A 15,856-nucleotide genomic window follows, 5' to 3' on the forward strand; every position below is an offset into this window, starting at 1 on the left:
AACGTAAACCTTTATTTATTTGTTCATTTGCAGCTCCATTAGTTTGTTCATGTAAATGCTCCATACAATTATGACAAGTTCGTAAAAATCCTGTGAGTCCTTTATGAAGTAAAATTAAGTGTACCTAGACACTGTATAAAAAAATCGTACTCTACGTTCGAAGACTCGTCCACTAAACACCTTGCATTTTTCTGTACACAAATGATACACAGATTACAGAACCTCGCGACAGTGAATGATTTGGTAAGCCTCGATTTTTCCTAATTTTCCATCATTTTTCTAATGGTACAATTTTTAGTTTTTGGAGCTTCGTTTCAGACTTATTACTTGTTGCAAAAACGTCTTAAAATCAGTAGAATAAATGAACTGAAAGTCAGACGAGGAGATCAGTAGAACAAGTCAACCAAAAGTGAAACAGAAATATCAGTAGTACAAGTCAACCAAAAGTGAAACATAGAAAGGTCAGTAGTATAAGTCAACCAAAAGGGAAACATAGAAAAATCAGTAGAATAAGTCAACCAAAAATCAGAAACATTTTAGGCGTTTTCTCAACAATGAATAACTCTCTTTAAAAAACCCTGTATACTCACCATTTTTTACACAGAACCCTAGAAATTACATTTCTCCCTGCTCTTTACAACCTCCTTTTTAATTTTAACTCCACTTTTCAGGCTCCCGAAGTTATTTTATCAGACTTACCAGCGCATTCACTTCGAAAAAGTGATCTCAGGAGGAACTAAAAGTTGCTCACGGATCCAGGCTAATTATACTCCGGTCTCAATTGAAATCACGTGAAAATAAAAAGAGGGGGAGATCAAACAATCGCCGTTCCCATGAAGTTTCTCGTTGGCCTCGTTGAAAAAGTTCAACAACCAATCCCTCCAATTTTTAATGGGTTCTCGTCGGAGGGAACTCGATATTCCTTTCCATAGAGAAACTTTCGGCACCGGAGGAATTTCGCCTGCCCTTCGATTCGCAATTTCAACTGTTCTCGAATCTATAAGCCAGCCTGAATCCGTGGCTGTACTATATCCAACAGAATACGGTTCAGCAAACATCGAAGGACACAACAGCGTTTGAGGTGGTATGCATTCGCTGAATCCCGTTTACACTAAGCAGTGACTCAGCCAAGTTCAGTTACATCACTGTCACAGTCGGGTCAAACACACAATGGCCTTTGAGAAAATTAGACAGGGACCACTACGTTTGAGTGCAGATTGTATGTTCCATGGCCTCTCCCAGAGTTAGGATCTTCCTTAACTAAATTAATATTCAGAACACATCGTTGTGGACGTGTAATTCCACGTCTGCTACTTGCTGACAGTTTATTTTAGAGAAAAGCAATAACAAAGATCACTGAATTCCTCATTATCTACTATCTGTTCTTTTTTTCAAATTGGTAGGCAGTATTTACGTGTAATGCGAGTCTTAAATGCACTTTGGTTTCCAGTCTAGTCAGGACATCAGCATTTTTGCTAAACGAAAATGCTTCCTTGCGCTTTTACACACGTTCTTGAAAAGACAAAATTGATGAGCTTTATTTTTCATTATATTTCTGCAAGATCTCGTTTGGTGACGTTAAACAAAAGCGTACATTATTTTCTATTTTATATAATGTATCAGAAACTTAAAGCTTTCGCATTTATCCCTTCGAATCTTGAGTTCATCGCGCAGTACTATCAATTTTTCTCATTTACCAAAAAAAAAATCTGCTTCGTAATAAAAGAAAAGGAAAATTCGAGGAAATTTAATCGAATGAAATTGCTAGGCATCGAATAATGTCAAAACTCGAAGGGTAAATCTTACAATTAATGAATATCGCACTCTACTACTACGTTAAGTTTGACAATTTAATTGCAAAGAGACGATACAGCAAATACCTCTATATAACTAAGAAACATTGGCTACAATAACGTGGCTACCTTGCAAATTACATTCGCAAGAGTTCCCTCCAAAATGTTAGAAATCATCGTCGCTATCTCCCTATCAAATTGCTATCAACCCTTTCGCTACAAAGAATAACCGACAGAACAGTGTATTCGCTAATTCAAAGAAACATCAGTGTAGAATTACAAAATTAATATAGAAAGTGTTCAACGACAGGTGTCAGAAATTTTAAGGAATGATTCTATGTGTCAAAGTAGTCCTAAATCAGACACAAAAAAAATCAGAAGAACGGGTCAATATTAAGTCAGACACAATGCAATCAGTAGAATAAGTCAATCTCTAGTCAGACGTAGAGAAATCAGTAGAATGGATAAATGCTAATTGAAACACAGGCAGATCAGTAGAAAACCCAGTAGAATAAATCAGTCTCGAGTCAAACACTTTTCATACAACCCTGAAACACAATTATCTTCATCCCCCACTCATCTTACCATGTGAAATCACTGTTTAAAATTTCTGACACCAATTCCTGGACACCCAATACACATTGATTTCTCATTACATCACTAATTATTGCGATCGATCCTTCCCAGCGAAGAAGCCCATCGAGTATTAATATTTTTACAAATCGTGCCACCCTTACCAACATCGTAAATACCTCCTAAGAGCTTGTAGCGAAAGGGACAGACTGTAACGGAAAAATATATCACTGCGCCACGAAAAGCAAGCACCGTGGATCATCGATCAACCGACTCGGATCGTTCCAGCTCGATCAACGCGTGCACCTCGATTCGTTCAGCTCGCCGACGCGGAGGAGACAGCCCCTGCAGCAACAAGCTCTCCCTGCGCCAGAAGCGCGCTTCTGGAACGTGACGCATCTTAGGCGAGCGATCCTTACAGTAGGCAAGATTAACATTAGCGTGATTACTCTCGGTATGGAAAATCATAGGTCTACCCTACGCTGAACTACGCACGCGGTTTTCGATGGAGGAGTCTACGGGCAGCTCCTTCGCGAGGCCGAAATCAAGAAAAATATGGCTCGCGTGCGCGCTCGAAACTCGCGGTACAGTTCCCCGAGGCTGAGATTATAACGAGGGAGTCAGACGTCGAATGATACGAGTCCACATGGCTAGCTCAGGGTTTCTCAAACTTCTCTAGCTCTATTACACCCCTCACACTTTATTTTTTCCTATCCCCATTTTATTTCTTATCCACATTATTTTTCTATCCCCATTTCTCTTCTTATCCCCTCTTTTTCTATATACCCATTTTTTTCTTATCCCAATTCTCCTTTTCTTTACACGTCCCCAAACATTTGTACTGGGGAGACCTAAGGGACCATAGGGCCCCTGTTGAGAGACCCTAACCTAGATTCTGGGATAGATGAAGCGAAACTATCCTCGTTTTCTCGGTGGACTCGTATTAAGAGACTTCCAAAGTGTTCACACGCTGCAATACAATGCGAATCGACACGCTACATGACACGTTATGCACAAGGGCTGCGCTAGAGAAACCGTTTAACGTTCAGAAAACAGTGCTACAGGTAGAGTTCACGTTAAGCACAGCGGATTAGTGAATTACAACGTACAACTGTTCTTATTTTTCCTCGTTTGTAGAAGTTCCTCGGAAAAGCCTTATCACATCAATGTACAACAAGGACACTGAAGAAAGCTGTGCTTGCAGGCTGTGTTGATGTAGCCTGCAAGCTCAGGCCGCGTTGATGCAGCCTGCAAGCACAGCTTTCTTCCCTGAACATGTGTCTATGTACTGGTCTCTAAGTTCTAATCAGCAAGTGCAAAATTGGCCCACTTCTTCCGTGGCACTCAATCGCTTGGCTCCCTGGCAACACTCTACAATCTTTACATTTGTGTCCATTTCTCTGCCATTCCATTTTGCATTTCAATCAGTGTGGTATATGTTGCTAGAGTTCCTTTAGAAGCGCTCAGTCTCCTGTATGAAACGTAACTCTCTTACTCGACACGCTTTTCACGTTGGCATCGCACCACATTCAGAGATTTCGCTATCCTTCTATTATTTATCTATGTACAGACTACTCACACACTGCTTTTATGTTCATTAGAGTACCAGAAGACTAGTGTAGAGATTCCCTCGATAAAGCTTTGTCGTTACACTTGCTATATATTGAAGTTATTCAGAGTGAACGAGTTTTATTTATGAGTCCTGTCACTCAGAAGTTTTTGTAACACCAAAGTGGGGTACGAGAAACTGTCCAACAGTATTAATTTACCAATGAAGCAGTCTATATCGAGGAAACACTGTAAGTGGTTAATTCCATGTAAATATGAAGCTAATATGATTCTAATATGAGTAGAGTGATTAGGGTGAATGAGGGAGAGACCTGCCTAGAGAGGTCTATGACTTAAGTACAGTGTGAGTTGTATGTAAATAGAAAACAGGTCTATGTTCTAAAGTTTCTTAGCTACAGGGTTCTACTTTCAACTCTGTTAGACTCTAAGGAAACGCAGGGTTCCTCTCAACCATCGTTTTCTGGTTCCATAAGTTTGTCGAGTGTTTACTGAAGATTTACCGCTCTGCCAACGCGAACTGCACGTTAAAATTCGCTCGCTTATTATTAAGAAATATCGAAAAACGTTTATAAAGATTGTAATTGCGATTACATTATAAACTTCGAACAATTCGGCATCGAACAAACTCGGCAATAAACGTGCTCTATGTATTACAATTTTCGCAACTGATCATAAATAGGTCGTTCAATCGTTCGATTCCTCGACACTACGGTGTGGGCTAATTAGATACTTTCAGTCGTTTTCGTAAGTCCCATAAACTCGCGTGTCAAAGACTCAGTTAAGCTTCTCGGTATCTTGTGCGTGTCAGATCTTACTTAAAATTGACAATCAAAGTAAATGAGATGAAAGTGCCTCTTGAAGAATTTGGAAAACAGTCCCAAACTATCGTGATTTACAAAATGGTACAGAAAATGGTGATATGTAAGAGTCACAGAAAGCTGTTTTGCGTATTGCTTCGATTATCTGATTGACAACGCTTACAGAGGTGCTCTGACGAGATACAGAAGAGCCATTCTATTACAGTGATCATGGATGTTGGGAACGACGTAAATCCTGAAGTTCAATCCTCGAAGTCTCAGAAATTGAATTTGAAAATTCACGTCGTTTTACAGAGCGCATTCTCGTCGAAGGTAGCGAATGTAGCACGAAGCTGTTCTTGAAGTGACAAGAAAAGCAACGAATCTAATAACGACTGAAATGAGACTGATTAGGGCAGAAGTAGTTAATGAAACGTTTTGTGCCTTTGCCTTTGCAACACGTGGGCCACGATGTAGACATCGGAGGAAGCCAGCATCTTGTTAATAGTACGTGATGATTTATTTTGGTTCGTATCTAAATGTCTCAATGGTGTTAGCATTATTAGCGGCACACTGATAAACCACCTCCCTAGCAAATGCAGCCGCTGTCCCCTTCCGACTCGGACCCGTTCTGCATCGATGATTGATTCTGTAAGTCGACAGCTGCTTTCGTGTGTTAAGGTGTTATCACAGTAACCATTTGAATTTTCATCGTTCATCGCATTTTACCGTGTACAGTCTACATGCAGGTTGATCAGATTACCTGGAAACCCTCAGAGTGTTGGCAGCATTTATCCTAAATGCTGTTAACATTGCAAGTGTTGCCAACATCCATTAGGGGGTTCCCAGTTGAACTAATCATCCTAGCGTTCTCTTACAGAGAACTGTCGAGTAATAATGGGGAACCTGTGACTTTACAAAAATTGGGTATTGAAAAATGATACTGCAAAATTGAATTATTCTTTGCATTTAGACAGCATAACAAATTGGTCATCGTAGGATGAAAACATTCTTACAAATTGTTTAAAATACGTGTAGCTCTTAATATTAATTGTAGAATTAGTCCCATTGAATTTGAGTTTTTAGATACATATTTCTCTTTTTCAGTACTAGAGAATGATTGTAATTTAAAAAGCATATAAAATTTAAATAGTTAATTACGGGACGGAGCTTTCCCTAGTATTAATAATAGTAATAATTTACAGCCACAAAGCACCTTATTTGAAATTATACATTGAGTGCAGTTTGCCACATCTTATGGTACATTATAAATACTGTATAATGTCTAAGTTCTACGTAAAATATTAAATTTCTCGGTAATTATGAAATATGAAAATATACATACGTAAAAATATATAAAAAAAAGTGATGGATCTTTAAAAAACTAACATAAAAAAATAGTAAGTTGAGTTTTTTATATAAATTAAAATATTACAATAATTATTAACAAAAATGTCACAATATTAGATATAATAGCATTCTGTCTATCCGTGTCCAATTTTAAGTCAATATATACAAATCCAATTTTTTCAGTATGTTTTTGCTAATTGCTTTTCTATCTATACTTTTTTTATACATAAATAAACGAGTCTAATTCAGTTCGAAATCTATAAATAATACTTTAAACAGGAAATGCAATTTGGTAGTTTATGCAATGGTAGTTATAAATCAAGGAAAATCTTTGAGCATGAGCAATGTGTTATTAAAACATGTAGCTGCTTTTTTAAAATCGTTGCATTTCTTTCCACAAAGTTTCTCGTTTTCTATTCATCCATAGTACGCACACAATATGTACCATTTTGCCTTTAAATTGAATAAATTCGTTACACAAAAAACTCTTATTGCTTGTATTCGCAATTGTTACGAATAAATAAGAAAAATTGTATTCAACTAACTTTTTGACTGCATTTACGCAATACGTTATTAATTACACAATTCACGGTCAAGTTGTATTCTTAAATATACATAACTATAAATGCACCATTTCATGCAACTGTAACACTGATCATGCACACGACTAGTAGTTCATTAAAAGTCTTTCTTTTTTTTTTTTTCAGAATGCAAAACAGATGAAGTTCCATTACTTAAAAATTAAAATTACGATAAGTACACGCGACAAATAAAGTGTATATCAAAAAATCGATTCCTCAATGAAAAAAAATCCAAATTCGTCTTTTATTTATGTATCACTATTAATTGCTTACATATTAAAAAAAGCTAACAGCTTTAGTGTAAAGTTTCGGTATTTAAATAAGTTGGATTACACTGACACTACGATATAGAAATACACACGAACACGTTATTGTGTAAAAGCAGTCTGCTGAAGCTACCATGTGATATTTAGTCCTCATGAATAAAGAATTGTGGATAGTCAGTACTATTCAGTGGTGTTACTTTCCACGTTTCAGATAGTTAAAAAGACAAAGACTGAATTTCACTGCCCTAGTTTTGAAGATTTTCATTCATAATTTAACTTAAATCTGTGTCTTGTCTACCATTAGGCTGATCGGTGGTTTAACATGCACAACTGCTCTCCGATGGTTTTAGTTCAATTGGTGTATCCTTGAGAACTACTTCTTGCACTACAGGTTTAACAACATATTAAGGAAAACACAAAAAATATAAAGGAAACTGAAACTTGTAATAACGTTAAATAATAACATTCGAAAGCAAAAGTATCATATTCGAAACGATGTTTAAAAAATATTAATTATAACAGACTTCAAGGTATAGAGAAATTTAAATGATTTTACTTTCCAGAAGGGTCGAAGACAAGACTTAAATTGTGTAAAGATAGCCCTAAGAAAATGAGGGAAATCCAGAAAATAATAAATATTGAGGAGATGGGATATGCTGCTATATTTGGAGAAAGAAAAATTCCTATCATATGATTGTGTGACTATACCATGCAAATATATACATTACGTATCTTTTGGAAAGGATACTGTCTTCAGGAGGCTTATTCTCAGTGGAATCCATGCCTGGTAAAGCTGCTGCCACTCTTCTAAATAACTGAGAACAGAATAAAACAAAGTTAGCATTTTATAAGAGCTGCAGGTCTAAATACAAGTAAGTACCACAGAAATCTACCTGTTTAACATTATATCCAGCTTTAGCACTAGTTTCAATAAACATTACATTTAATTCCTTAGCTTTTCGTTCACCCTCTTCCATTGACACCTGTCTCTTATCACTCAAATCTGTCTTATTACCCACTAACATAATAATTACATCGCTTCCCCTTTCAGCTCTGACATCATCAATCCACTTCGATGTTTGGTGAAATGAGTTTGCATCTGTGCAAATAATTCACTTAAGCAATGCAGTGAAGACAGAACAGTAACAGTGTGCTTCCTTTATAAACTCTACTTACTGGTAATATCATATACAACAACTGCAACTGTAGAATCTCTGATATAACTAGGTATCAAAGATCGAAACCGCTCTTGGCCTGCAGTGTCCCATAGCTGTAATCTTACAGTTCTATCCTCCAAGTACATAGTTTTGCTTAAAAAATCTATACCTATGGTAGCCTGTAACAAATAACACATTTCATTATATATTCTATTTCTTCCACTAGCAGTTGTTCTTAAACTTGACTCTGACTACCTTATAGAGCATAGAATACATAATAAATGGAAATGAATGGCTCATTATATTCTTAAAAGGCTACTGAAAAGTGTGCCACTGAAGTATAGATGATCTCAGAAGTTTCACGCGTGGGTTGCATGGGAAAAGAATATCTCAGAAAGTATTACTGTTAATGAAGGAATAAAATGTAGCAAATTCTATGAAACAATACATAAAATATGTCAGCAAATTAATATGTAGTCTTTTTTTGATGAAAAATAATGCATTTTTGTTTACAGATCCCTTCCTTAGAAACTATGATTACATTACTCTTTTTATATATTGTGAAACTGTTACTTTCATACCTGATACGTGTTGTCGAAGCTGTCATACATAAACCGTGTAATAAGAGACGTTTTTCCAACTGCAATATCAAATCACAAGTTTATTGTAAGCAGTTAGTTACAAGTTCTTCAAGATTCATAAAGTCAGAACTAAAACCATCAAATTTTCAGGAAATTCAGAAAAATTTTGACTAGTATGAATGAATTATGATCCCAATTTATATTTAAATTGATTAATAAATTTATTATAAGTAAAATACATCTGTAGTTATTGTACATTTTTCAATTGTCAATATACTGTATCAATACTATTGACTGTCCTGTGGAACCATATAAAATTAGGTGCATAAATTATAAATGTGTATGTTTATTAAATATTTCCAGGAATACAGGCGCAAAAAACGCTGTAGCGACCGCGTACGCAGAGGACTGTACGATATCCATTAAAATAAAGTGCATTTAAATGCACTATGAGCATCATAAAATGCAGCATTGGATAGGTGACAACAAGAACGACGCTGAATTCGATCGTACCGATTAAGTTACAAAGTAACCAGAAATATTGATCTATAAGTTGAGGTAGTCATCAAAATTTGACAGAAACACTTGCGTTTGGTATTCGAAAAATCATTGATGGGATAAAATCGTCAAGCAGATGTACAATATTGATCGAAAATCGACGGATGTATGGAAAATACTTACCGCTCTGTTCACCGAGAAAGACAAGCTTAAATTTACGCAACGGGTTTCCGAAATCACCCGAAGATGACATTTTCCTTCTATAACAGAACTACTGCACGATCAACTATCAGTACTAAGCACACGCGTGGAACTTAATCGATGCAACGAGTCATTAATTTCCACGAGAAATTATTTAACTTGACAGATCGCAAAGCCACTCCTTCCTTGAATCGCAAGGCAGCCACGTTTAACTGGGAAGTGACGTCATTGGTTAGTTGCCAGTCCTGTTAGTTTCTAGGAATATTCTACTAGATGGCGTCTGACCATCTGATCTGAACTGAACTGAGTTTGGTAAAATTTAAACTACAGACAATATTTTGCACACTTTAAACTATTAACATTAAAGAATTTGTTATCAAAATCAGTTCATGTGCGTAGTAAACATTTTAACAATGTATTTATCTTCCACAGAGAAATTTATCTTAGGTTTTATCATTGTATATTTATTTCCTTATTCTTCGATTTAATTATTATGTATTTATATATTTAATAAATGTTTAATTAATATATATTTTTTAGTTTAAATTTATTCACAGACCCACCCCAGGCCTGTACTCAGTCTTTTCCTCAGAACCGCCCCAGCTCGTCCACCAATCCCTGCCCAGTCTTAAGTTAGTACCACCCCAGGCCCATTCTAGCACCACCCCAATTCACTAGAGCTCCACCTCCAGACCCATCACCAGCCACTACCTCAGCTTCGTTCAACTCTACCCCCAGTCCACCACAGGCCCCATCTCCAGCCCTTAAATTAGCTCCACCCAGAAGCCACTTCAGCCCCACCTACAGCCACTATCACAGCTTTACTCATACCCACTCTCTTCCCACTACAGCTCCGCCCACAACCCCTTTCCTACTTCCACTACAGCTCCGCCCACAACATCTCTCCCGCTTCCACCACAGCTCCACCCACATCGCCTCTCCCACTCCTACCATAGCTCCCCCCCCCCCCCCCCCCCCCCCCTCATTCCCATTAGAGCTCCACCCCCAATGATCCTACAGTCTATAACCGCTCTTCACAGTGCACACTTACACACTACTCCAAACTACTACACAAAAGTCCACACATTCCAATACTACTCGACACTATATACACACACAAATTATGACCTTTGAGTCTTATTTTCCAAGGCAAACACAATTTTGAGTCAATTTCGCGAAAAAAAAACTTGAAAAATCGCAAAATTAATTCGAGAATAAATTAGTGGTGACATCTGGTGGCAAAAGTTTTAACTAAATTTAGAAAACATTTTTTTAGTTCACCATCTTCACCGCTAGATGGAGCCACATGTCAATTCCAAAAAATTCCGAAGTTGCGCATCGCGAAAAAGTAGGAATTGACCAGTGGCGCCATCTAGCGGTGGAACCTGGAACTAAAATAAGAAATTTTATTTTTAGTTCGCCACTTGCACCGCTAGATGGCGCCACTTGTGAATTCCCATTTTTCACGAGCAGCATTTTCGGAATTGACAAGTGGCGCGATCTAGCGGTCGAAGATGTGAACTAAAAATAAAATTCTATTTTTAGTTCCACGTTTCTCCGCTAGATGGCGCCAGTGGTCAATTCCTATTTTTTCGCGAGGAGCAACTTTTTGAAACTTTTTGGAATTGACATGTGGCGCCATCTAGCGGTGAAAGTGGTGAACTAAAAAAGTTTTCTAATTTTAGTTCCAGGTTTCACCGCTAGATGGCGCCACTGGTCAATTCCTATTACGCTAGGAGCAACTTTGGAATTGACATGTGGCGCCATCTAGCGGTGAAAGGGGCGAACTTAAATAAAATTTCTTTTTTTAGTTCCAGGTTTCACCGCTAGATGGTGCCACTGGTCAATTCCTATTTTCGCGAGGTGCAACTTTGAAATTTTTGGAATTGACATGTGGCGCCATCTAGCTGTGAAGATGGTGAACTAAAAAATGAGTTTCTTATTTTAGTTTAAACTTTTGCCACTAGATTGCACCCCGTGGGCCTTCTTTTACTCAGAAATTCAATTTGGACGTAAATTTTAGAGGAATACTTACTTTTGATGACTTATGCTTAAAGGCAAACCTTTAATAGTGGTGTGTAGTGTGCAGGAGTGATATAGTATTTTGTGTAGTATAGAGTAATGTGGACTAGTGTTGATAGTACTGTAGAGGAGAGGTGAAATAAATATGGATTAGTAGTGGTAGTAATGTAGTTTAGATGTGAAGTGATGTGGAGTAGTGTGGAGTAGTGTGAAGTGGTGTGAAGTAGTGTAAGGAAGTGCAGAGTAGCGTGGAAAAATGTGGAACAGTGGTGAGTAGCGCAGAGTAGGGTGTGAGAGTAGCCGAGAGTAGTGTGAGAGTAGTGTGAGAATAGTAGATAGTAGTAGAGAGTAGTGGAGAGTAGTGGAGAGTAGTGGATAGTAAAGGAGAGTAATGTGAGAGTAGTAGAGGGTAGTGGAGAGTAATGTGAGAGTAGCCGAGAGTAGTGGAGAGTAGTGGAGAGTAATGGAGAGTAGTGTGAGAGTAGTGGAGAGTAGTGTGAAAGTAATACGGAGTAGTGCAGAATGGAATGGTATACTGTTTGGGAAAGACAACTGTAAAAGATTAAGGAGAATTTTTTATTAGTTTATTAACAATTCAAGGCTATAAAAAATACAAACTCTTGAAGGACTCTGAAGAAACTCTAGAGTCTATACACTCACGGTGACAATATATTTTATCATTGAAATTCTCTTGGTGTACAGTTTCTTATCGCCTATATAAGACAAGGAAACAAAATTTGTACAGTGTACCTTAAGAACCGCGAACCAGTTACTGTTGTACACCGAACCTGACATTTACTTTCCTTAGTGATGGAATAATCTCAGATTAGTATGAACCAGTACAATTTTATGCTCATCACAAGCCTGTATTACTGCCTCATCATTCGTAGAACCGCTGGGACTCGCAATATATTTAACGCCACTCTGTAACCAAATGTATTTATATATTTTCTGCAGCTGATATAACATTAATAAAGACTACATACCAATTTAGCTCTGTCCACATTGTCCCTAAATGGAAAGAAAGCATCGCTACTCAGAGCAACACTGTCTGCTTTCTTAATCCATTCTAATCTATCCTCTTCTGATAGTTTTTGCGGAACTTCCTCGTACATCGCCGCCCAAGTAGACTCATCCATATCTTTCCCTATAGACCTGTTCACGTAATTATCAATGGCATTCGATATTTCTGCCCTTTTCACGCCCTTCTTAAACTTCATACTGGTTACTTTAGGATGCTGACGAAGCCACCTAAAAAAAATTCCTTGTGAGTAAAAACCAACAGTCTTTGCACTTAAATATCAAATAACGCAAGTACACTACTCACCAATTATCAGCCTTATCTCCTGCGAGCCTCGTACAATGTATCCTCGACTGCTGACCCGCGCCAATTCCAATCACTTGACCATCCTTCGCGTAGCATACCGAATTGCTCTGCGTGTACTTCAAGGAAATAGTAGCGACGATTAAGTCCCTCATAGCAGAGTCAGGAACAGTCGCTGAAGTCTTCGTCACGACATTAGCGAAGGTTTCTTTATTAACAACTGCATCATTGCGTTTCTGCTCCATTGTCAAACCAAATAAGACTCTATGCTCAATTGGAGAAGGTTCGTACTCAGGATCAATCTGGAGGATGCAATACGCGCCATTCTTTTTCTTCTTCAATATCTGGAGCGCGTTCTCCGAGTACCCTGGAGCTATGATGCCATCAGAAACCTCTCTGCAATTTGATATACATAGATTTATAATAAAGGTATTGCTATTTGGAATAGTGTCTTTATTACCTAGATATGATCTTAGCAGTGATATCATCGCAAGGGTCAGACAGAGCTATGAAATCCCCGAAACTCGACATTCTGTCCGCTCCTCTCGCGCGGGCGTAAGCAGTAGCTAATGGCGTGAGTTGATCTATTAAATCATCTACTTGGCACAGCTTTGCCTGCACACTATCTAAAGGCACGCCAACTGCTGCACCAGCTGGACTGACGTGTTTAAAGGACGTTGCAGCTGGGAGATTCAAGGCTGTCTTCAGTTCCTTCACCAGCTGGTAACCATTCAGAGCATCACAGAGATTGATAAAGCCAGGGGAACCATTTACTACAGTCAGCGGGAGCTTGTTCAGAGTGGTGAAAATCTGAGCTGGCTTCTGGTGAGGGTTCATTCCATATCTCAGCGTTAGTTGAGAGACTCCAGCGCTGTATTGCTTGCGGAAATAGTCGGCAATGGCGTTATCGTACTCTGCTGTGTGAGTGAATGCCTTCAATGCCAGGGATTGCCTGAAAAAGAGAGCATAGTCAGAAAGGAATTTCTTTCTGGTGCTTTTTTAGTGTACCTAGTTTCTAGAGAAGTGTCTTTGTTAGCAGATGCCTCCAGCTCTTTAGCAACTTTCTGATAGTCACTGGGATCACAGATAACAGTAACTCTGCTATGATTCTTGGCTGCAGCACGCAGCAATGTGACTCCACCAATGTCAATGTTTTCCACTGCATCTTCTACTGTGACATTTGGTTTGGAAACAGTGTTTACAAATGGATATAAGTTGCAGACCACGAGCCGTATGAGCTGGTAGTTCTGTTTGCGAAGGTCTTCTTGGTCTGACTCTGTTAATCTAGCCAGTATGCCTACAGCATAGAGAAATGTGTAATATATGACTCAATAAAATATTATTGCATGTGAATCAATTTTTGTACCAGCGTGTACAGCTGGGTGAAGAGTCTTCACTCTCCCACCAAGCATTTCAGGTGCTCCAGTGATATCAGAAACATCTTTCACAGGAAGTCCAGCTTCCCTCAAGGATTTTGCAGTGCCACCAGATGCAACTAGAGTCAAGCCTAGCTCATGCAGCTTCTTAGCAAATGGCAGAAGATTTGTTTTATCTGAGACACTCAGAAGAGCTAGAAATGTGAAGAGAATTTCTTAAAATTTATTGAGTACAAATGATTTTGTAGAATTTCATAGAATATTAATAAAATAACAGAAAACTAAGGCGATAATTAATACAAAAATACAGTATAAAATAAACACTGAAAGCATGGCTTCTAAAATATATTCTAACTCCAAAATTTCTTCATCTTCCCATGCTTTTGCTTTATTTGTAATTAAAAGTAGAGCTTACCTAAATTTCCCGCAGACATTATTCTACTTTTTAGAAGACTATTGCTTTAGGAACGAGAGTAAATCTCTGCAGAATGAATGTGCACTGATCGAGACGAAACCGGTCTAACGGATCCCTCGCAAAGGAGGCTCAACAAGTGTTCACTTTGACCCTGAAGCAATCGTTCCAATTATACGTCCTACACATGCAAACGAGTGAGCACGTGTTATTATATACATGTGATAAAATACAAAATATCTCGCAATTCGCGGGGGTCTTGAGATCAAATGTCATCTTATTCGAGGAAGATAAACAGTTTCGCTGTAAACAACATATAAATAATACATCTTGAGAAATATAAATGGCTTTTAATTGCATGCAAACTCTGCGGGAAAATATATTCCAAGCTTTTAACTATCTAGATATGCATGCTTTTATCTGATACATTTTTGAATGCTAGAGAACCTGTAAAATGAAATTCTTAAAGTAAGAAAATAAGAGTGATCACTGACGCGATTAGCGATAATTATCGTAGCTGCATAAGCAACAGGATATGCATAATTTACAATAATATTTATGATGGTGTTACATAAAACATGACAAAGCAATTTTCTTATATGTATATTTGTTTCTGTTTTCTTAGCTCGAGAGATTTCGAACCTCAGATATTAAAATACGGGCTTAACTTTTATTAATTCTAATTCTTAAATATTAATTTATTAATAATAGAGCATTCCCATCTATAATATCAGGTTTTATGGCACAGTATCAGCGCTACGAGGATGTTCTCTCTAGGTTACCTACAGCATCATGCGTGCGCATCTGTACCGACGCGGTATATACCAGGCGCGCCGCGCTGGAGCTTCAGTGGATCTTCGGATCCTGTAGAAAGAGGGGGGGTGGGCGTGCCATCTTCAGAATTTCAGAAAAACATGACGCCCACCCCCCCTTTTTCTACAGGATCCGAAGATCCACTGAAGCTCCAGCGCGGCGCGCCTGGTATATACCGCGTCGGTACAGATGCGCACGCATGATGCTGTAGGTAACCTAGATGAGAACTTATTCGTAGCGTTGAGGTTGTAACATGAAATTTAATGTTATAGATGAAAAAACTATTCCTTATAGCATAGCAATTTTAAATAAATAAAAATTGAGAGGTTATGTAGTTTATTTAACAGTATATTTGCATAACTGAACTGGCTTTTCACTCACTTATCAAGACAGCAAACTTCTGTCTTCGACACTCACTAACAAGATGTCGCTGACACTAACTTTCCCAGCAAAAGCGAGCCTTCTCTACTAACACTTTTTTAATGCATCTTGTCAAAGTGCTTCACTCGATGATAGTGTCATTCGTCCCGAAGATTTTTACTC

At 38.0% G+C, this 15,856-nt stretch overlaps 2 protein-coding genes and 1 long non-coding RNA gene across 5 annotated transcripts; all 3 read right to left on the reverse strand.

The window, feature by feature from the left end:
- Positions 1–1,531: 1,531 nt before the first annotated feature.
- LOC143181944 (uncharacterized) lies at positions 1,532–4,277 on the reverse strand. The gene is made up of 2 exons (XR_013002362.1): positions 3,642–4,277; positions 1,532–3,558 (listed from the first exon to the last, which is right to left on the reverse strand). It is a non-coding gene; the product is annotated as an uncharacterized LOC143181944 (long non-coding RNA).
- A 206-nt stretch (positions 4,278–4,483) lies between these two features.
- Rab6 (RAS oncogene family member Rab6) lies at positions 4,484–9,567 on the reverse strand. Of its 2 annotated transcripts, none has more exons than XM_076382685.1 (6): positions 9,349–9,567; positions 8,668–8,726; positions 8,106–8,265; positions 7,823–8,028; positions 7,678–7,744; positions 4,484–5,395 (listed from the first exon to the last, which is right to left on the reverse strand). In XM_076382685.1, exons 1-6 carry the CDS (start codon positions 9,416–9,418, stop codon positions 5,322–5,324), a joined length of 636 nt encoding a protein of 211 aa, XP_076238800.1. In that variant the 5' UTR covers positions 9,419–9,567; the 3' UTR covers positions 4,484–5,321. The 2 variants fall into 2 exon arrangements, with proteins under 2 accessions (XP_076238800.1, XP_076238801.1); XM_076382686.1 differs by lacking the exon at positions 4,484–5,395 and adding an exon at positions 6,889–7,314.
- A 2,383-nt stretch (positions 9,568–11,950) lies between these two features.
- Positions 11,951–15,808, reverse strand: LOC143181337 (bifunctional purine biosynthesis protein ATIC). 2 transcript variants are annotated; one of them, XM_076381702.1, is made up of 7 exons: positions 15,695–15,808; positions 14,079–14,282; positions 13,721–14,009; positions 13,173–13,664; positions 12,716–13,108; positions 12,375–12,639; positions 11,951–12,312 (listed from the first exon to the last, which is right to left on the reverse strand). In XM_076381702.1, exons 2-7 carry the CDS (start codon positions 14,122–14,124, stop codon positions 12,193–12,195), a joined length of 1,605 nt encoding a protein of 534 aa, XP_076237817.1. In that variant the 5' UTR covers positions 14,125–14,282; positions 15,695–15,808; the 3' UTR covers positions 11,951–12,192. The 2 variants fall into 2 exon arrangements, with proteins under 2 accessions (XP_076237817.1, XP_076237816.1); XM_076381701.1 differs by lacking the exon at positions 15,695–15,808 and adding an exon at positions 14,504–14,757.
- Positions 15,809–15,856: the final 48 nt, after the last annotated feature.

Source organism: Calliopsis andreniformis, chromosome 7, assembly GCF_051401765.1.
Source record: "Calliopsis andreniformis isolate RMS-2024a chromosome 7, iyCalAndr_principal, whole genome shotgun sequence".
Lineage (NCBI taxonomy): Eukaryota > Metazoa > Arthropoda > Insecta > Hymenoptera > Andrenidae > Calliopsis > Calliopsis andreniformis.